Genomic DNA, 20,367 nt, shown 5'->3' on the forward strand with positions numbered 1-20,367 from the left:
ACGGCTCTGCCCCTCCCTGTGGGGGCGGGACCCACCCAGCCTCCTGGGAACTGGCTGGACTCTGAAGTGTGGGTGTGTCCATCGGGCCCGGAAGCTCAATCACCCCCCAGGGAACGCGGCCTCCGCTCCGGTATGAGAACTGGCGGTTTTGGAAGCGGGACAGCAGGCAGCAGCCACACGGGGCCTCACCCGTCTGGCCACCCCTCACCACGGAGGAACAGCCCCGACCGGAAGACAGAGAGGGCACTGAGCTCCGTGTTCGCCTGCACACAGACCGTAGATAAAAGAACACAGCACTTTTAATGGGGCGCGGACCCGGGCGGCGGGGGGACCCTGTCCACAGCCCACGCCTCTGCTGCAGCCTCCTTTGGCGGAGGCCACAGAGGCGCCTCCGGGCGGCCGCTGGGAGCGGTCCCAGTCCTCACACCCCCCGCGGGCGGCATCACGCAGTCTCATCTCTGACCAAGGCCTGGAGCGGCTGCTCCCTCGAAGGGAAGGAATGTCCGAGCCGCCCCAGCTGGTGCTGGTCACTGCTTGGCCTTCTTCACGATGGTGCCCACGGCGGAGATGACGGTGGTCTTGGAGCCGCTGGCGCTGGTGGTCACGGTGACCACGGCGGGCAGGGTGGCCGTGGTGGTGAGGATGGTGGGCTGGGCTATGGTGGTCACGGGGATGGCCGAGTCCCACTTGCTCTTTCTCTTCTGAGCGTCTGGAGACAGAGCGGAGAGGAGTCAGGACCAGACAGCCACACAGCACCGCCTCCCAGAGCCAGCGGCCGGGCGGAGGGCGGCACCTCAGGGCGGCCAGGAAGCCAAGGGCCGCCCGGGACCCGGGGAGCCGCCCGCCTCCAAGGCTGGCTCCCACCCCTGGGCTCACACAAAGCACAGGGAGGGGTGCGCGCCTGGGTCCCCGCGGTGCAGCAGGAGACAGACCTGCGACGGTGGTGCTGGCCGTGGTGGTGGTGGTGGCCGTGGCGCTGGTCGTGGTGCCTTTCTTGGTGCCCGTCACAAACTCGATCTGGAGGGAAGGAGGGGAGGGAGTAAGACCGGGCCAGCCGTCTGCCCTGGGGGACAGGCCTGTGGCTGGCATCTCACAGGCAGGCAGTGAGAACCAGCGCCATCGTGACCGTGGGGGAGGAGAGGTGTTCCAGGCGCCGAAGGGGACGTTACTCCTCGGAGGAACACGCCAGGGGAACCCCTTCCCGCGCCCACCCCCATGTCCAGGCCCTCTCCTCACACCCACCAGGAAGGGGTGCCGGGGACTCAGGGGAAGGAAGCTGGGACCCCAGGAGCTGCGCACAAGCCGCCACAAGCCTGGGCTCGGAGGGGGGAGGGGGAGGAAGAAGGGAATCTCAGTCCAGGGCTCAGAACGAGGAAACCTGATGGCCCAGCACAACCTCCAGAGGCCGCCAGCAGCCCCTCTGCCGGGGGCCGGGCCTGAGCTTTCCCTCGGAGACTCTGGCCACAAAGTGCTGGAGGACATGGGGGCTCACAGCCACATTCTGCTCCCAGAGGTCCCTCCTGCCTGGGAAGGAGCGGGCTCAGGGCCTGAACGTGAGGGGTCACCCGGCCATCAGACAAGGGGCCTACAGGGAAGCACTGGGTGCCACCGAGGCCGGCTCTGGAGGCCACGCAGCACTGCCAGAGCTCTCAGGAGGAAGCACTGGCCTCCACTCAGGCCAGGAGGACACTGAGGCCCCAGAGAGAGCCACCGGGGCTCTGCAGCTGCAAGGGGAGGGGCTGGAGGGACAAGACAGCAACGACAAGATCCAAGAAACCAAATGGAAGCAACTGGAAAGTGACTTCAAGCTGAGGGCGGCGGGAAAGCAGCAAGGCCTGTCCCTCCACAGGCACCCGAAGGCTGCTCCGAGCGCCCCCAGGCAATGAACGGGGGGGGGGGGGGGAGGGGAGGACGGGAGAGCAGCCCGGAGCCCTCGGGGCTCGGGCAGCAGGACCCACAAGCTCCACAAACACTTCCCCTTTCCCCCAGGACACGTGCCCGCCCTTACTTTGGTTCGCTCCTTTTTGGCCTTTTCCAGTTTGTCCATTTCCACCTTCTGGGCTTTGGCTGCAAAGACAAGAGCAGCTGTTACAGAAGCTCCCACAGCTGTTACAGAAGCGCCCGCTGCGGTCCCTGCGTTCCGTCTGATGCACTAAGGCGGCCTCAGCCCAAAGGCCCAGGCACGCACGCGCTGACCGCTCCGTGCGGGAGTACAGGAGGCCCAGCGCGGACCCCCTTCCCAGTGACCACGAGAAGCGGGGGTTACGGTTTCTGAGGTAGAATGTTGTCAGCTGTTCAAGTTAAAGCAAGACAAGATCTGTGTGTGTGGGCCAAACAAAGCCGTCTGCAGGCCGGGGCTGGTCCGTGGCTGCTGGTTTGACACCTGCCACTTGAGGGCATGGACCCTCTGAAACTCCTCCCCGTGCCCCTAACGGGCCCCCTTGGAAAAAGCTGTGCTCTCGCGGCCTCACAACACGCCACCCCCCTGCCTGCGACCCGTCTCCTTCTGCTGGGCTGGCCTTGGCATCGTCAACCTCTGCTTGGCCGTGTTTCCTCAGTGCCAGCCCCTGGCCTGGCCAGGGCCCTGCCTGCACCCCCTCGCACAGCCGCACTGCTGGAATTCCCCTCGGCCCTCTGGTTTGAGTCATAAGCCTCCGAAGCCAGGGATGGGCCTGTCTGGTTCAGGGCTTACACCAGCTCCGTGGACAGGGACTAACAGAGGAGGCCTTGAAACGCATGTTGCCTGGTGACTGAATGACTGCACGGACAGACGAACAGATGGAGGGACAGATGGGTGTGCAGGTGGACAGACAGACACTACTTACTTAATGCCTCGTAATAGGAGTCCTCAGACCAGCCATGGGGGTCAAACATGTCCTGAGAAAGAAAGGTTAACACGGGTCACAAGGGCCATCTCTCCCCGCAGCTCACCCCCGTGCGCGGGACGTACCTTCGGGTAGTTGGTGCCAAGCTCATCAATGGCACAGAACTGGATCAGCTTCTCGTAGATGCTGAAAGAAGAGAGAGGCCCTGAGCAGGCCCGTGGCCCTGCGGGGCGCCAGTGTAAGAGATCACCACCACCCAGCTCCTGGGCTCAGACAAACTCAAAACCCAGCGGGACTGTTCTCAGGCTTCCCGGCGGGCGGGAAGTGTGCGCGCCTGACACGACCAGGCGTTTCCGCCGCCTCTCTCTCGGGACGCACCGCTCGCCAGGGGCTGGGTCTGACCCGGACATCGGTCCTCCAGCTGTGGCCGGATTGGGGCTACCACACTCAGGCCCACACAAAGGCCTGGCAGGTCCCTGCTGCCGCTACATCCCTTTCCCAGGGTGCCGCGAGCCGCAGTTTGCCGACCACTGGTCTAGTCCAACCCCTTACTCCCGGTCGAGGAAACGGAGGCCTTGTGAGGTCACGTGCTTCAGAAGCAGAGCGGGGCCCCGTTCTAGGCCTGGCCGCTCGGCTCCCCCTCCACACGCCCGTTTATGTTCAGCCGGGACCGAAAGTGGTAAATGTCCCGCTGGGACAGCAGACTGGCTGATGGTCCTTTGGGCTCAGGTGGGATCCTAGCTGGGTCTCCCCTTGCCACATCCATGGGGCACCTCTGTTCCAACATCAATGACTCCACCAACCCTGCAGGCTCATGGGAAACGCACCTGGGGTTCCGGAACTCTTTCTTCCTTTGGATCATGTAGTTCATATCCATCCCCTCCTTCACCTTCCGCTCATACAGCTTCTGGATCTTGTCCTACGGAAGAGAAACAGGGCCCTATGACCCCACCGTGCCCCGTGCCAGTCTGTGGTCACGTGGGCGATGTGGACACACGGACACAGGAGGCCCTGCTCCAGCCAGTCTTCCTCCGCCCAGCCTGTTCAGCCGTGCCTTCTCCCGATCCCTCTGCAGAGCGGTAGAGGGAGCAGTGAAAAGGCCGAGGCTGGGAAGCCGTGGAGAGGGCCGTGGACAAGTGCCCACCTGGTCCGGCAGCTCCTGAGCCACCGCGGAGGAGTGTCAGGCACGAGGGGGACGGGCAGGGGCTGGAGACCCTCTAATGCTAACACGGGGACGGTCCGCGGCGGGAGGCCAGCGGCTGTCCTTTCGGAGGAGAGCAGGACCTGGCCTCACACACTCCCAGAATGTCTCTGTGGGAGGCTCCCAGGAGGCTGGGCCCCGCCCCTTCATCGAGGGGCACCGGCAGGGGTGCGGTGCAGCTCTCACTGGTGAGAGGCGGCGGCGGGTGAGAATCCAGTGGATGTCCCTGGGATGTGGGGAGGGGTGACTGAGGAGGCCCACCTTTCTGCCGTGGCCAGCGGAAGCACCGAGGGAGAGAGGAGCCGAGAGGGACAGACCTGAGTCTATGGCAGGGGAGGCAGGGAGGCCCATAGAAGGCCGGCCTGTGGGGCAGCCCCATCTTACAGGACTTTTCGGGGTCTCCTGGGCCCTAAGACGATTCCCCCGTCTCCGGTGACCGGGAAGGTGTGCTGAGTCACGCTCTCTACCCTTAGGAGGAGCCAAGAGGAGAAGCATCCTGACTTAAGGCTGGGCGGCTGGCTGTGCCTGGCCGGTGGCTAGACTGTCCTGACAGGCTGGGACTTGCTGCCTGGTGTGGAGGTTACACTAGGCGTGGGGGTGGCGGGCAGGGGGCTGACGACTCAGCAGAGGGAGGAGACTTCCGGAAAAGGAGGAGAACCTTCGCTGCGAAGCCCCAGGCCGCTGCATTCCGCAGCCCGGCCGTGAGTCACCGGCAGTGAGGGCGGGCCGGCCGCGGGGCAGCACGAGGCGCCAGGAGGCTGCTGGTCGAAGGCAGAGCAGGTAGCCCAGGGGCCGCCGCGGGTAGCGGCAGTGGGTGTCTGCCTGCTGTTTGTCACAGGTCCCACTCACCGGGGACCTGAAGAGCGACTGAACCGCCTCAGAGGCTGAAAAGCCGAAGCCCAGCTGTCCCCGAGGCGCTGCTCTCACTGCTCCACGTCCTCGGTCAGAGCCTCGCTCAGGCCTGTGAGACTGTTCGGCCAGAAGCTGGTGAGCGGGCATGGCTGGGCTACGAGCATGGGGATTTTATGCATAAAAAGGCTTGTTTTACATTTCTATGATTTTACATTCTGAGCGTCCCTCGGCTTCTTAACGAAGTTCCTTCTGAAATGTTCTCATTGGCTCAGCGGGTTGCACAGAAAAGGTATGTCATCCTCTCTGTCTAGCACAGGACCTCACGGAGGGCCAGCCAGGGTGCTCCAGCCAGCGCAGCGCCAAGTGAGGTGGCGGAGGGTGGCAGTTAGTACACAGCCAGCGCCAGGTGAGGTGGCAGAGGGTGGCATGGGTACACAGCAGCGCCAGGTGAGGTGGCGGAGGGTGACAGTTAGTACACAGCGGCACCAGGTGAGGTGGCGGAGGGTGGCAGGTTCACAGCAACTCCTGGGAGCGGGTGAGGGAGGTAACAGGGCTGCGGCATTTCTCTTACAGAAGCTGTAAAAGCCAGACCGAACCGGACGCCTGCCCGGCCAGCAGCCAGCGCGTGCCTACCTGCAGGTGGTTGGAGCATCTGCCCGGGGGCTCCGGTGGGATCTTGATCTCATCAGGTGACATGTTCCGGACTCTTTCAGAAAAGGAGGCTGTTTGTTGAGAGAACAGAGGAAAATTCTGTAGGGAGGTGGTGGCAGGATAGGGGTTACACATGGGCAAAGGGGGGTACACCAGGCCAATGCGGGGAAAGCATGTGCAATGTTTTCAGGGAGGGATGAACGCCATGAAGTGTTCAGAGTAGCCTCTCAGAGGGCGGGGTCACCTGAGTTGAGATCACGTGACCAGAAGGAGCAGCAGGTGCCCACTCGGAGGAAGGAAGTGCAGACGGAGGGTGTAAGGGTAAAGGATGCATGCCAACATGTCACAGCGGTGACTTTCAAGGAAAGAGTGTGCCCGGGGGTGCTGGCAAACGGGAAGTGGGGACAACCACTATCTGCAGGACCTGCCGGTGCCCGTGGTGTAAACTCTGCCCTGCCAGCGCCAAGCTACCAGTGAGAAGCCGCTGGGCCGGGGCCGGGCAGGGCTCCCGCTGACTCCCGCCCTCCACCACTGCGTCCTTAAAGCAGCCTCCTGGGTTCCGGAAATGCAGAGCTGCTTACTGCTACCCTTCTCACCCTAAGAAAGGATAAAGAGGAGCCGAAGCCGGTTTGGCTCAGTGGTAGAGCGTCGGTCTGCGGACTGAAAGGTCCCAGGTTCGATTCCAGTCAAGGGCATGTACATTGGTTGCAGGCACATCCCCAGTGGGGGGTGTGCAGGAGGCAGCTGATCAATGATTCTCTCTCATGGATGTTTCTACCTCTCTATCTCTCTCCCTTCCCCTCTGTTAAAAATCAATAAAATATATTAAAAAAATAAAATAAAATCATCATATACTATTAAAAAAAAAAAGAAAAAAGATAAACAGGGCACAAGGCTCCCTGGATTTGGGGACTCCAAGCACTCAAAGCTCCTTTGTGCATAAAAAGCATTAAAAAAAATTATGTCAGAAATTAGCTTGGGGTCTTTAAAAAATAAACACATGGACCAATCGGCCCTCTTTGGTCCACCTCATTCTTGGGAACAAAAGGCCTGATTCTGAAGTGGAGAACCACAACTCCTGAGGGACCATTCCCTGGGAGACCTGCCACTGCCCACCCAAGGCCCTGTGCCCCACCCCCACTCCCCTCCCGCAGGCCGCAGTCCCGCTCCGGATCGCCCAGACAATACCCTGCTTGTTGGAGGTCTGTGTGTGCTCTTTAGAACACTCGCTCATGAAAAGGCCCATACAATGAGCAAAACAGCCGGCGGAGTGGGGTGGGGCAGGATGAAGAGAAAGAATGAACAAAAAGCACCAGCAGCACCCACTGGGTACCCTCTGTGTGCCAGCCGCCCAGTGGCTGCGCTCTGCCTGGGGGGCTGGCACCGCCGCCCCTTCTCCAGGGCCGGGGTAAGATGTGTCTTAGCAGACAGGATGCTTTGATTTCCGTTGTTACTGTGAAGAACTCGGTGCTGATAAGTTGAGGGTATGGCTTGTTGGCTTACCCAGTTTCAGGGGCGGCAGAACACGCCCGCACACACTGCCAGCACCGAGACTGGGCTCAGCCAGGGCGGGGTGTCCCCTCTCCGCGTGTCAGTGGGCTGCCCCAGGCGCCCGCCGCCCAGGAACCGAGCACTAGGGCTGCCACGTGGGCGAGGACAGGAGGACGCGCTGGGTGACGTGCTGCTGTGGACCGGACGGCAGAGCAGCCTCGGAGCGTTTCCATCAGGGCACCCCGCGCTCCTCTGCCCAGCACCTCCCTGCCTCCTGCCTCCAGGGTGACACCCAGACAGGCTGCCGTTCAAACTCATCTTGACTCCCCCCTCCTCCCAGCCCCGGAGAAACAGAGTTCGAAGGCCCAGATGCAAGGGCTGCAGAGTGGAGCCGGAGGGAACGGCTGGGTGAGCTGGGCCTCCGGTTTCCTGGGCATCAGCAACAAGCGCGGGCAGGGCCTGGGCAGGCTGCGGGCACACGGCAGGGAGGGGCAGACTCTTCCTGGCGGAGCGCGCCCATGTGCACGTGACACAGACAAAGAGTGCCCTTTGGCATTTTCCAGGAAACCTTCAGGAAAAACAGGGTGTGACAGAGTTGCCATAGCAACCCAACCACACTCGGGCTCAGATGGTACGCAGCGTGGCAGGGGCAGCGAGAGCCCCCCGGAGACGTGGGGTTAGAACGAGAGAATTCCCAGGAGGCAGCTGGCAAACGAAGCCATCCGTCCAGGAAACAAGGTAAAGGTTACCCTTCGATTTCAGGAGCAACCTTCCAGCGATTCATTCCTACGTCCCAGGGTGACTCCAAAGAAGCCACCAGACCACCTATTGGCTGTCTGCGTGCCCGGAGCCTCCATTTCCCCAGGAGACACGCTGAGAAACGTGCCCAGCATGGGGGAGGGGGGCAGCCGTGCCTGGCTCCTCCCAGGTCTGACAGGCGGCCACACGGGACTGAGAAGCTTGTGACTTACCCCCGTGCCCACCCAAGTCATGAAACAGCGATGGCACCCATAGCTGGCAGGTGCCCATCTAGCGGGGGCAGCCAGTCAGCTGGCTTAGAACCGAGGGAGGGAAGGATGCCTGGCAGGGACTGTGGGGCTGTGGGCAGGAGGCACTAGCTCACAAGTGACATGAAGAACACCACCCGGTGCCATGGTGCCCGGCATGCCCGTGGGCATCGGTGGCACCTGGAGGGGACGGAGAGTGTGCTCAAGCAGCTGGAGAGACCGATAGGTCAGCTCCTTGCTGTCACTTGCTCCGTTACACCCGGGCTGTCCACACAGATGAAATGCTTTCTCACTAGGGGAGCACCGAGCCCCCGATCCAGAGGATGGACAAAAGGAGCGGGTATGGGCACTGTGTCCAGCTGTGTCTCCTCAGTGAGACAGGGTAACGGTGATCAAAACAATGAGGCTCACAGATCTGTGTCCCCCGCAGGTGAACGGATCACAGCAATGGTGCAGACAACGAAACAATGAAAACAAATAAAATGGTGCAGACAACAAAACAATCAGAAACAAGGGAACGCCTGGCACCGTCTGGAAACATTTCTGATGTTCACACGGGGGCGGAGGGGCAGTTCTATGGAATCCAGTCCAGAGACCAGTGATGCTCACACACGGCCCGATGCACAGGCCAGGCCCCACAGCAGGTTATCCAGCCCCCAAGCGTGGACAGTGCGAGGCTGAGAAGCCTGACCGTGACCTTCCCAACGAGGAAAGCCGCCGGGAAGAAAGGCCTCTGCTGGCCTGGGCCGAGGGAGGGCCGAGCAGACATTCTGGATCCAGAGGGCTCTGTACCACGTCCGTGGGCAGCACCATTTGAAATGCACCAGAGGGCACCTTAACCCGGTGACTCTTCCTTGGGTAAGTCACACCTCGGTACAGCTATTTTCTCAAAGTGGCGAGGAGAGAGAAGTGGAAGTTGGTGCGGACACGGCTGACGCCCACACACATTCCACTGGAGGACACTGTGGCCCCGGGCTCCTGGCTGGGCTGCTCTCTGACCCCTCCGCCCACCCCCCTCGTTTCTTGGTAACAAGCAAAGACGATGGGGCGCAGGAGGGGCTCCAGCCACGCGGGGAGCCACGGGCATCCTGGCAGGGGCTGCTTTTCCTCTGCCACAAAGCCAGCCAGGGCCCCTACTGCGCCATTTTCTACAGAGCAAACCCTAAGGCCTTAGGAAGGTGTGACTGTCACAGGACTTGAAGGACTCACACTCCATCAGAGAACTCGGGAATTAAGGGCCACTCAGAGTGGTCACGTTCCTACCCAATCCTTCCTCAGAAGACAAACAGGAATGACGTTCAGTTCTGCCAGGAGGAAACCAGAATGGGTCCTCACCTCCCGCCCCGGTGAAGGGCCCTGTCGGGGGAAGGACAGAGGGAGGGTGGCCGGAAGCAGTGCGTCCAGCTGTGTGCGAGTCAGCAGGCAGAGAGGGGCCGCCACGGGGAGGAGCGTCCAGCCCCCGGTGAGGCTGGCCGGGCTGTGGGAGAGCAGGTACGCAGTCCAGGCCACGCCGAAGGAGCTGAGGGGTTTGCAAAAGGATTAGGGGGCTGGAGTTTAACAGACCGCAATGCCATTTCCCAGAAATGGAACGCCCTGTCCTCCAGTCACAAAGGCTCCCGAACTCCAGGCCTGGGGGGCATGCTCTCCCCTGGGGACGGAGCCAAGTGCCAGCAGAGGCCACGTGTCTGCTCCCTGAGCACATGAATGTGCCAGCAGAGGGCGAGAAGGGGGTACAGGACAGAGGACGGGCCCAGGGCAACAGGGGAACGAGCTCCGGGCTGAATGGGGCCCCGCGCCCCCCCTACAGCACTGGCAACTGACCAGAGCCAGTGAAACACACGTGACTGTGATTTCCAAAGAAGAATTGTTCTGGGTCTTACCCGGGCATGTAGGAAATGCCAAAGGCCCTGAGAGAGAGGAGAGACCAGGATCATAGCAGAGGGCCGTGCCCGCAGGCCCCGGCAAGGCTCAGAAACATGCCCTGAGCTGCCTGGGAACTTACCAACTAATTCCTGCGGGTCCCGCTTTTCTACTTCCGGGTTATCCTGCAAAGACAAACAGACACAGGAGTAAGCCTGGCTCCTGCCCCACGCTGCTTTACGCAGAGACCACTCAGGATATGGAGGAAGGAAAAAAGGTGAAGGCATCCTAAGAGTGAGCGATGCGGGGGGAGGGGCTTTGGGGATCCCTGACCCCCTTCTTCCTCCATCAGAGCAGCTGGGATGCCCCCGTCGCCTGCTTCAGCCCCTCCTCACGGCCTCCAGCAGGCACCAATACCGCCATGACGGAGGACCAATGCCAGCCAGTGTCCCCGCACACCGGGACCCTCCCGATGCCGCCCCTGGCCAGTCACCCGAACACTGCCCTCCAACCTGGCACTGAGGAAGCAAGAGGGGGGCTACTTATAACATGAAATACCAACACTGAATACATAAGACTAGCTACTCCGAAGAGATCCTTTTAACTTTTAGTTTAAGGAGAGATTCGTCACAGCAGGCAGCCCCTGGAACCCAGAGCGGGCAGCCCCTGGAACCCGGAGCAGGCAGCCCCCGGAACCCGGAGCGGGCGTGGACGGCCTCTGATCAGTGACAACCACAGAGCGCTCCCCCGGCTCTTTCCCGCCGGCTTTTATTCCCGCGAAGAAAAGCTCTCTGACCTTCATGCAAACTGCTGCCTGACACCCACTTCCACGGCCCTCGGTTGTGGGCGTGCGCAGACCCTAAGAGCGGAGGTCTGAGCAGGTCTGCCAGCCTGGCTGTGCCTTCCCGCTGGGCCACAGCTTCCCTCCCCGGTCTACCGGGCCAAGAGGGCCAGCCTGTCACAAGCCCGGGGAGGGGCCCTCCCTGGCTGCGCTGTCCACATGTACCCGGCAGGGACCCGCCTCTCCATTTCTGGGGAAACTCAGCCCCTTGAACACCGTCAGACCGGGGGCCTCGAGTGCCACTGCCCGCCACAGGGGCAGCAGCCGGGCTCCCGGAATGGCTGGACCCCCTGTCCTTTCGCTCTGGTCGGTGGGGAGGGGAGAGGCAGCGAGGGCTCCAGGCACGGCCGCACGTGGAAGCTGCGGCAGAGCTCTGCACTCCGCTCACGAGGAGACCTCACACCGAGACACCGTGCCAGAAAGTGGGGTGCGGGAAGGCCGCCTCACCGCCCCCGCCTGGTCCCACGCTGAGGCCAGAGGAGACCCCAGCCCCTTCCCCCCGAAGTCCCTCCTGAGTGTGGGGCGGGCCCAAACCGCCCACTCTCCTGAACACTGCGGCTGCCACCGGACCGGCACCGGGTCCGGCCAGGCTGCTTAGCAACCTGCTTCTCCGCCTCTCACCCCGCCAATCAGGTGGGCAAAGAGGAAGCCGGCCTGCCATGCCAAACCCAGGCTGGTCATCCATCACTGCTCCGCGGGCAGTGCCAGCCTGCAGGGCCCCACAACAGCCCCTTTGTGGAGGGCTCCGGGGCAACAAACGCTGAGAGCGTGACAGTAACTAATGGGGGCAGCCTTCTGGGGGCTCATTGTGGGAAAACATCAGCTGGGCACAGCCACCTCTTCCCTGGCCACGGCCGGTCCCAGGAGTACTGACCGCTCCATTCCCAGGCTGTCTGGGCTCTTCCCAAAGCCCCACCGCAGAGCCAGGAGGAGGCCAGCTGTCGTGAGGAATCGTGGGAATCCTAGGCGCCTACTCCAGAGGCACAGGAGGCCAGTCCCAGACGAGTGCTCTTCAAAGGTCTACCCTGGAGGCCCCTGGGCAGGTGGAGGCCCTGCGCCGCCCGCGGCTTCTGCGGGTTTGCGATCAGAGCATGGGAGGCGGGGGGCCGGGAATCCCGGCATTTCACAAGGTCCGGGCTGGCTTAGCTGAGGCGGCTTCGTCTTTCTGTTTGCGGCTTGGCTCCCCTCCCCCCAACTAATCACTCCGCTCCCACAAAATAAAAACAGCTGGTTTCAATGTGCCAACTAGTCTAGTCTTTGTTTTACCCTCACAAAATGTTCATGTGCAAACACGTGCGCACACACACACACACACACACACACACACGATGCGTGCCCTGAGCCCCCTGGAGCTCTGGACTCCAACTCACAGCCCCATGTCCCCAGGAACTTCTCCGCAGGAGTCCAGCTCCACGGTCACTCCAAGCAAAGGCCGGCCAGCGGGCGTGGACCAATGCCAAGTGCGAGAAGACCGTCCTCCTTAGGAGAACCGCGTCGGCCAAACGTGTAAATGAGCCCCCACAGGTGAGAAGCCACGATTCCGCACGAACTCGGGTTGTGCGGATTCCCCGTTTGTGTCACAGGCGGCAATCGATGGGAACCTGCGCCTGAGGCCACACCTGGTCCGTTTCAGAAGGTAATTCTTCCCAGCATGTGTCACCGTACTAGTGTCCCCGAACAAGGACACCAGCAACCCGAGTTCTCTGGACCCTAATGCTGCTTACCCCACCCCTGCCTGCGCCCGAGAAGGAAAGGCCTGAGTGTGCCCCACAGCCCGCCCTGCAGCCATCGGCAGGCGCTCTGCACCCAGCAGGTCCAGGCCTTCGAGCGACGAGGAAGGAGCCAGAGTGTCTGGAGAGAGCGGTGAGGACAGGTGTCAGACACCCAAACTATGCGCTCCAGAACCATCTACGCACACCGGCCTCTGAGGTCAGCTTCAGCCTCCGGGGAGGCCAGGACTGGGTGCGTGAGGGTGGCCACACGCAGATGAGACAGGCGACAGCCTCCTCCCAGGCAGGGCCAGTCACGCACCAGGAATTCAGTGAGGGAAGGACCAAGCGCCCACGATAGCGATCTGGGCAGCCAGCCTGGTGTCAGGACAAACATGCGACAGTGTTTAAGCGACAGATAGAAGTTCACGCTCTTCAACTGTCGCTGTCGGAGTTCACGAAACCGGTCTGACAAAGGCTGCCGCCGGCCGGGCGAGTCTGCGCCCTCACGCGGGCAGGAGGGGGCAGTGAGGGGTACCGGCAAGGGCAACAAGGAGCCACTGTTCCCTCTTCCTCTTGCCCAAGGCAGGATTTCGAAATGCACACACACCTGTCCTGACTTGTACGCGGGGACGGCCGCCGACTGGATGGATCCGCCTCCGGGCCCGCAGGAGACACTGCGGCTGGTCAAAGTCTGAGCTCAGTCTGGAGACCCATCCCAACCCGTGTCTGCGCCAGCGGGGAGGGAGGGGCCGAGACTGGACAGACCTGGCCACCAGCCACGCCCTCAGACACAGGGGGCCGAGGCCTCCCCAGGGCACGAGGAAGGTGAGAACAAAGCACTCACCTCGCGGCTGCTGGAGGAAGCCCAGGTGAACAGCCTCAGCTGTAGTTCAAGTCCAACTCAGACACCAGGAAAACCAAATAAAGCCCACAGCCCCCTAAGCAGCCAAGAGGACGAGGAGTGAGAGCACTCGGAGGCAGACCCCTCATCTGTCACCGCCAGCCTCCCCAGGCTCCCGAGCCTGAGCCCACAGGCGTGATGCTGCACAAGAGGCCGGCCGGCCCTGGAGAGCGGGGATTCGAACTTGCTAGACTTTGGTTCTCAACCAATCGTGTCTGAGACTTGTAAGAACAATATCCCCAGCAGGGGCCTCATGCTCAGGACAGGACCTGGACGTGGCGCCCTGCAGAGAACACGAAGTCCAGCGGCCACTGAGGCTGAGGCGGAGGACGGGCGGGGATGACACGCCCCATGAAGCGGGCCAGGCTGCGAGCTGCGAGGACGAGCTCGGGATGGGCGCAGGGCAGGCCCAGCAGAGGGACGGAGGGTTATTTGCGGCCATGATTCACCAGTCCTTCCCGGAACCTGCCGCACAGAGCACACTCAGAGGTCCAGGGTCCAACTTAGACAGAGCAGCCAGCCTCAGGCAGCTCCACTGGGTGTGCCATGTCCAGCTCCTCGGCCTCGGGAGCCTCCGGCAGAGAAAGCTGGGCCCAGAGGGCAGCCCGGCCCCGCTCCGCCCCGCCGCCAGGGGGAGGAGGACACAGACTGCACGTTTTTCTGTTGGGTGATGTCATCGGAGTCTCCCCAGTAGGAGCGGCTGGAGAGGGCGATGGGTAAACAATGCCTTCCAAACCTGTGCTCACACCCAGGGCTGCCCAAGGAAGTCCTCAGAACACCTCACCTCACGAGCAGAGCACCTACTCATAACCCATCCGCCATCCTCCTGCGGCCCAGGCCCTGGGGACTCCCTGCGGCCACTTCGGCCTCCTCCTCCCGCAGGGTGCTAGCTGCCCCCCCCCCCCCCCCCCCCCGCCCAAAGCCGCTCCCTGGAACATCTCCCCTCTGTCTCCTCCTCGTAAGCCCCACTCAGACTTCCATTACCCACCCACCCCAGCCAATGAGGACATGCCCGCCCTGCACTCATGTCTGATTTACCAGGTGTCTGTCTGTCCCCAGCACCTGCAGCCAGCCAGTCAGGCCCTGCCCAGAGCAGGTGCTGGAACATTGACCCCCCCACCCCCCACAGGCACACGCACTCACTCAAACACATCCACACTCACAGCCCTTTCTAGCCGGCTGGTGGTCAGATATTCTTCAGTCCAGTTTAGGGTTTCTTTTTATTCCTAAATTATCTTCTTTTTTAAAAATTGATTTCAGGGACGAAGGGACAGAGAGAGAAACAGAAACATCAACGATAAGAGAAAATCACTGATCAACTGCCTCTTGTACAACTTCTACTGGGGAGTGAGCCTGAATCCTGGGAATGTGCCCTGACCGGGAATCTGCGGCTTCTTGGCTTATAAAGGCTAATGCTCAACCACTGAGCCACACGGGCCGGGCTAGTTTAGGATTTCACAGCCAGCTTCAGCTACGGAGCAGAACCCGGACCTCCCCGGACTCCGAACTGTTCAAGTCCATTGCTACTCTCACGGTGCGGACTCTGCATCAGAAAGGGAGGCGGCAGAAGAGGACTAATAAAGGGGCTAGACTGGCAGAAGGAAGGGGGAGGTATCAACACGGAGCTGGAAAAACTACATCAAGCCTGGTATTCCTAATCCTAAAACAAAGACAGAATTATCACCTAGTTAACTCACTTATCTTCTCCACAAGTAATCAGTGAGCATTTATTACAGACCAGGCAATGGGCAAACACTGGGGATGGAATACAAACCAAGCTCAGCCGAGGGGATGATTGCAGGCACGATGCTAGGCACTCAATTCTCACAACCACCATGAAGGTGTGGCCACACTGCTGCTGCTTCAGAGGACCGAGGGCCTGCAAAGGCAGCACAATGACAGCCAGGGCACTTTCTGAGATGGGAGTCACCTCATGTTGCCAAGAAAGCAGAAACTGGCCTGGCTGTTGTGGCTCAGTGGCTGAGAATTGACTCATGAACCAGGGAGGTCAGCGGGGTTCCCGGTCAGGGCATATGCCCACGTTTGGGCTGGATCCCCAGTGGGGGTATGTGCAGGAGGCATCTAATCAGTGATTAGATGATTCTCTCATCATTGATGTTTCTATCTCTTCCTCCCTTCCTCCCTGAAATCAATTATATATACACATATATAGTCAATTTTACACACACACACACACACACACACACACACAGCAGAAATTCTGGAACCTTTGCCTCCAAGCCCCAGAACAAAATTACTGCAGCCTGGCAGCCAGGATGGAGAGCTGTCAGTAACCCCAAGGCTCCGAGGAAGTCCCCGAGACCAGCGCTGCTCCGGAGAAGGCCGCCACCAGCACATTTCCTTCAGTTGTATCCTGTGGGCCCGGGCGGGCCACTGCCATGGCCTGCTGCCTGCCTGGGATGGAAACACTCGACTTACAGAAAAATGGGCGGAAGCCGGTGGGGCCACTCTGGATTCAATGGACCGCCTCCAATGCCAGGGTCCTGCCAGGACGGCTCAGCTCCCCGGGCAGCGGAGGTCTCTACAGGAAAGGGTTAACTAGGCGCCTGCCAGAACAAACGAGGCCGGCTCTGGAAGCGCCTGGTGGCCTAGGCAAAGGCAGAGAGGAGGGAGGAACAGTCTCGCCTAGGCAAAGGCAGGGAGGAGGGAGGAACGGTCTCTTTCTCCGCCTGAACGATCCGGCTGCCACGAAGCCGCACCGCTCGGCACAGCGCGGACCCGGGACCAGCCAGACTTCGGCGTGAGCGCAGAGCTCTGGGCGGAGCAGTGCCGAAGGGGGGACTTTGCCACCTGCCTTCCAACGCGACACCAGACCAACCGTTAGAGAATACTATGGATACTTCCCCAAAACCCCTCCGACTCTCCTGTGATTTATATCCTTAACTAAACATCAATGATGAGAGAATCACTGATTGGCTGCCGCCTGCATGCCCCACACTGGGGATCAAGCCTAGAACTCTTCAGTCCACAGGCTGACACTCTATCCACTGAGCTGAACCAAGTAGGGTTTTATTGCTTTCTCAGAGATAGAGATAGAGATAGAGATAGAGATAGAGATAGATAGATAGAAACATCAGTGTAAGAGAAACACTGGCTGCCTCCCATGCAAACCGTCTGGGGACTGAACCCACAACCTGGGATGTGCCCTGCCTGAGAACTGAACCGGTGGCCTTTTGGTGCATGGGATGACGCTCAACCAACTGATCCACACTGGCCAGACATCTAATCTTTTTAAAAAGGGTGTTGTTTATATTAGAAAATATATTCCAAATTTCAGACAACCAATCCACTTATAATTTCCAAGTAATAACTCCATTTCTGAGAGGGGGCTGCCCATCTGATAACTTAGGCATCAAATAATATTGTTTTGTTCCTTTTAAATCTCCATGACCTCATCTGAGCAGCAATCATAAAACATACCTATCAATTAATAACACTTCTAAGAAAGTAAACATAAATAAAAATATTCCAAAACAAAACAAAAAATGAGAAACACAGAACAAAGAGGGAAGAGGACCCCTTAGGACAGACAGCTTGCTTTCGGCATCATACATTCCCAAAAAGATAGATCCCAGACTGGGAGGGAGGAGTGGCCACACCTCGGTTAGCAATCTGTGGCATCTGGGCCCGCAGGGAGGAACTGTGCTGGGGCTTGCAGGGCGAGGGGGCGGGCTGCGGCTCCTCCTGGCTACAGGGCCAGCCCATGCAGGAGCGGGTGTGGCTTTGGGGAATCTGAGTTCCAGATGACCTGGAACAAGTGCAATCAAGAAGGCCCTGCTGGCTGCGAGGGAGCAGAGGGGGTGTGTGTGGAGGGGGTGTCAGAGGGAGAACAAGGGTCATTCGTCCCCTTTGCATGCAACAACTTCGAGTGATGAAGGTGTCTACCAGCAGTGCTCAGCTTAAGATGCCACCAGGCCTCCTTTGGAAGATGGCAAGACGAAGGACCTCGCTTGGATTTCTTCAGCCTGAACGACAAAGAACGACTCCCACCTCTGTGCTGTCGGCTGCTCAGCTCAGCTCAGCACCCAGACGCCCCGGCAGAGCCGAGCGGGGATGGCCAAGTCCGCCCAGCACAGAAATGCCATGTCACCCACTTCTGCAAGGCAACCCTGGCCTTGTTAAAGGTGAGTCTGAAGAAGGCCATTGGCTTTGGTGAGAAAGGAAACGCCACAGGCTAAGCGGGCTTGGCACGCGCCTCAACAGTTCAAAGGCCGCATGGCAACTTCCAGCGAGAAGTTCAGATCGGATGGCTCCCAATCCAGCAGGTCAAGGGCCACTTCCTTTTCCGGCCCTAGGTGAGTCACACGGCAAGTGTTAATAACCAGCACCTAAACTCAACGAGGCAGACCTCACTGTGTCCGTTTCACAGCTGAGTAAGACACGGAGGCCTAGTGCAATGAGCAGTAAAGGACGTGCCAAAATCCAGACCCCTTTGTCCATCTCCCAAGCCCAGGGACACCACCTTCCGGGTCTCACCTCCTCCCTCTGGACCAGGAGGCTGCAAAGAATGAGTTTCTGTGAAGCCCTTGGCTCACCCGTTGGGGAAGCCAACAGCCCAGACGGAGGAGGGAAAGGCCTTCAGAAGATGCCACAGCCGCCACCGAGCAAAGGGGAAGTCAGCCCGTTATTATCTTTTTACAAAACAGCTTTTTAAAACTGATTTTTAGAGAGAGAGAGAGAGAGAGAGGAAGAGGGAAAGAAACACTGATGTGAGAGGGAAACCTCAATCAGCTGTCTCCTGCATACCCCCTGCTAGGGACAAGCCCACAATCCAGGCATTTGTCCTGACCAGGTGAATCATCAACCCTTCGGTGCACAGACTGACGCACAACCAACTGAGCCACACAGGCCGGGGCCAAATTTATTACCTTTAATTCTAAGGATCAGGCGAAACAGCTCAAGATTCTATGATGCCCCAATGAGTAATGTCTGAGTTGACTTGAATGGAAGGGCTGGCCCACAAGGCTTAATGGTATAAACAGTGGGTGCCGCCACCCGTGTCCTGAGCTTAGAGACTTCCGGGGGGCGTACAGAAAGAATGCTACCCAACCCCAACTTCTACTGAGCCTTCCTCCCTGACCGGGAGAACCATCGGGGGACGTCCAATGAACTCCAGCTTTAAAGGAGCTATTTCTTCTGACCCACGTCAAGAGCAGGGCACGCTTCCTGTCTAAGAGCCTCACTGGGAAGACACGGCCCACAGGGTTTTAGTCAATAACAGCCACAACAGCACACTCACAGGCTCTCCTCCAGCGTACGAATTCTGGACTTTAGCCAAGCTGGTGAAGACAGGAGGGAAGAAATGGATGTGGGAGACTGTGCTGCTGATGATTGGAATCAGTATTAGAACAAGAGTTGGTAGATTGCACCGTAATCTTTTTTTTTATATATATATATTTTATTGATTTTTTACAGAGAGGGAGGATAGAGAGCTAGAAACATCGATCAGCTGCCTCTTGCACACCTCCCTCTGAGAATGTGCCCGCAACCAAGGTACATGCCCTTAACCGGAATTGAACCTGGGACCCTTTAATCCGCAGGCTGATGCTCTATCCACCGAGCCAAACAGGTCAGGGCACACCTTAATCTTTTAAATACTTTCCCCCGTGGAAGTATTTAAAAAATTCAAATAATTTTTTTTTCTGGGCAGTTTTATTGCTCACATATCACACAGTTCTTAAGTGTTTTGTTTTCAATTGTTCATTCCTGTCCTTATGTTAAATTACCCAGGCTGCAGCAACACTGAAGAGGTTTAAAATACAAATGGAACAAAACTGGATGGAAAATACACTTGCTGTTCGGCCAACAGAAGGATGTGAGGACTGTGGAATGAGGACTTTTCTGACTTTTGTAAATAGTTAATCTTGCTATAAGAATTATTTGACAATAAAATATGCGTGATATAAAAACAAACCAGGATTGAGGGGGGTCTGCCTGGGACCATCTGTCACCCCACTGACCGCTGCTCGGCCGCTGTCCCCTCCCTCCCTCCCCGCCAGAGAGGGCCGTTCTCCCATTAAGGGCATTTCAACAAAACAAAACAAACCCGAGGTTAACCTCCAGAAAAAAAGGGCCATCTAACCCTTTCCAAGTCAAAGACCTCTAGGGAAAAGTCCAAGAGGAAGTTCTGACAGACCACCTTTGCTGTCACATCCTGTACAACAGCTGTCAGTAACCCCCCCCAACCCCCCAGTGAGGGCCCCCCAGCAGCTCCCACGCAGAGGCGCACACAGCCATTTCCAAAGGCTGGAAAGGGACTCGGCTTCCAGCCACGCCACGCAACGTGCCCCCCAGAGCGTCCCTCTGGCTGAACAGAACCCCAAGCTGAGTATCTGAAGCCTCGGCGTCTCCCTTTCTGCTGTCGGCTCCTGCAGTTGAGCGAGCAGCGAGCAGCGCACACAGCCCACACCTGCTCAGAGACCCTGCAGAAGCTGGCCCTTGTGTGCGGCCTCTTTCCTGACCCAGTCAACAGAGATGTAAGATTTCCACCTGACATGTCGCAACTGCTGGCAGGCTCCTGAAAGCTCTTCCGAAAATCAGTAAATCAACAGCAGATTCCTGGAGACAAGCTCCTGGGGCAGTTCTCCAGTTCCAGATCTTGGGTTCTGATACTTTAAAATACTGCAGGGTCAGCTCTGCCAATGCAAACCCTTCATCTAGACTCGGAGTCCACTAACAACAACACGGCAACCGAAGCACCGGACCTCACGGGAAGTTCAGATCGTCCGGCCGCTGAGGCAGAGGCCATCGCCTGGCTGGCCAGGCCTGCTGGGCAGGGTGAGAACTCCACAGGCACCGCCACCATAGAACTCTAACACAAACTGCCAATACCGTTCCCAAACCGCCCCCCGAGGCACCCCAGCAAACTCACAGAAGCACAGTGACTTTAAACAAGGTCAAGGGGAACAGAGTTACTCGGCATCTGTCAGGCTGTGCACACATGTGCGCATTATTTTTCCAAGCGGCTCCTGAGTTGCGTGGACAGTAATGCTGACTGCTGGAACC

General features: G+C 59.1%; 1 protein-coding gene across 3 annotated transcripts in view; it reads right to left on the reverse strand.

Moving 5' to 3' along the window:
* Positions 1-283: 283 nt before the first annotated feature.
* Positions 284-20,367, reverse strand: part of SAP30BP (SAP30 binding protein) — a 29,487-nt gene continuing 9,403 nt past the window's right edge. For all 3 annotated transcript variants that reach the window (XM_084863077.1, XM_084863076.1, XM_084863075.1), the window contains 8 exons: positions 10,030-10,072; positions 5,512-5,600; positions 3,653-3,744; positions 2,951-3,011; positions 2,826-2,877; positions 2,009-2,067; positions 933-1,017; positions 284-709 (listed from right to left, as the gene is read on the reverse strand). In XM_084863077.1, the coding sequence (XP_084719203.1) occupies positions 528-709; positions 933-1,017; positions 2,009-2,067; positions 2,826-2,877; positions 2,951-3,011; positions 3,653-3,744; positions 5,512-5,600; positions 10,030-10,072 (663 nt within the window). In that variant the 3' untranslated portion in view covers positions 284-527. The remainder of the gene's footprint in view (positions 710-932; positions 1,018-2,008; positions 2,068-2,825; positions 2,878-2,950; positions 3,012-3,652; positions 3,745-5,511; positions 5,601-10,029; positions 10,073-20,367) is intronic.

Source organism: Pipistrellus hanaki (genome assembly GCF_964339955.1).
Source record: "Pipistrellus hanaki genome assembly, chromosome: 16".
NCBI lineage: Eukaryota > Metazoa > Chordata > Mammalia > Chiroptera > Vespertilionidae > Pipistrellus > Pipistrellus hanaki.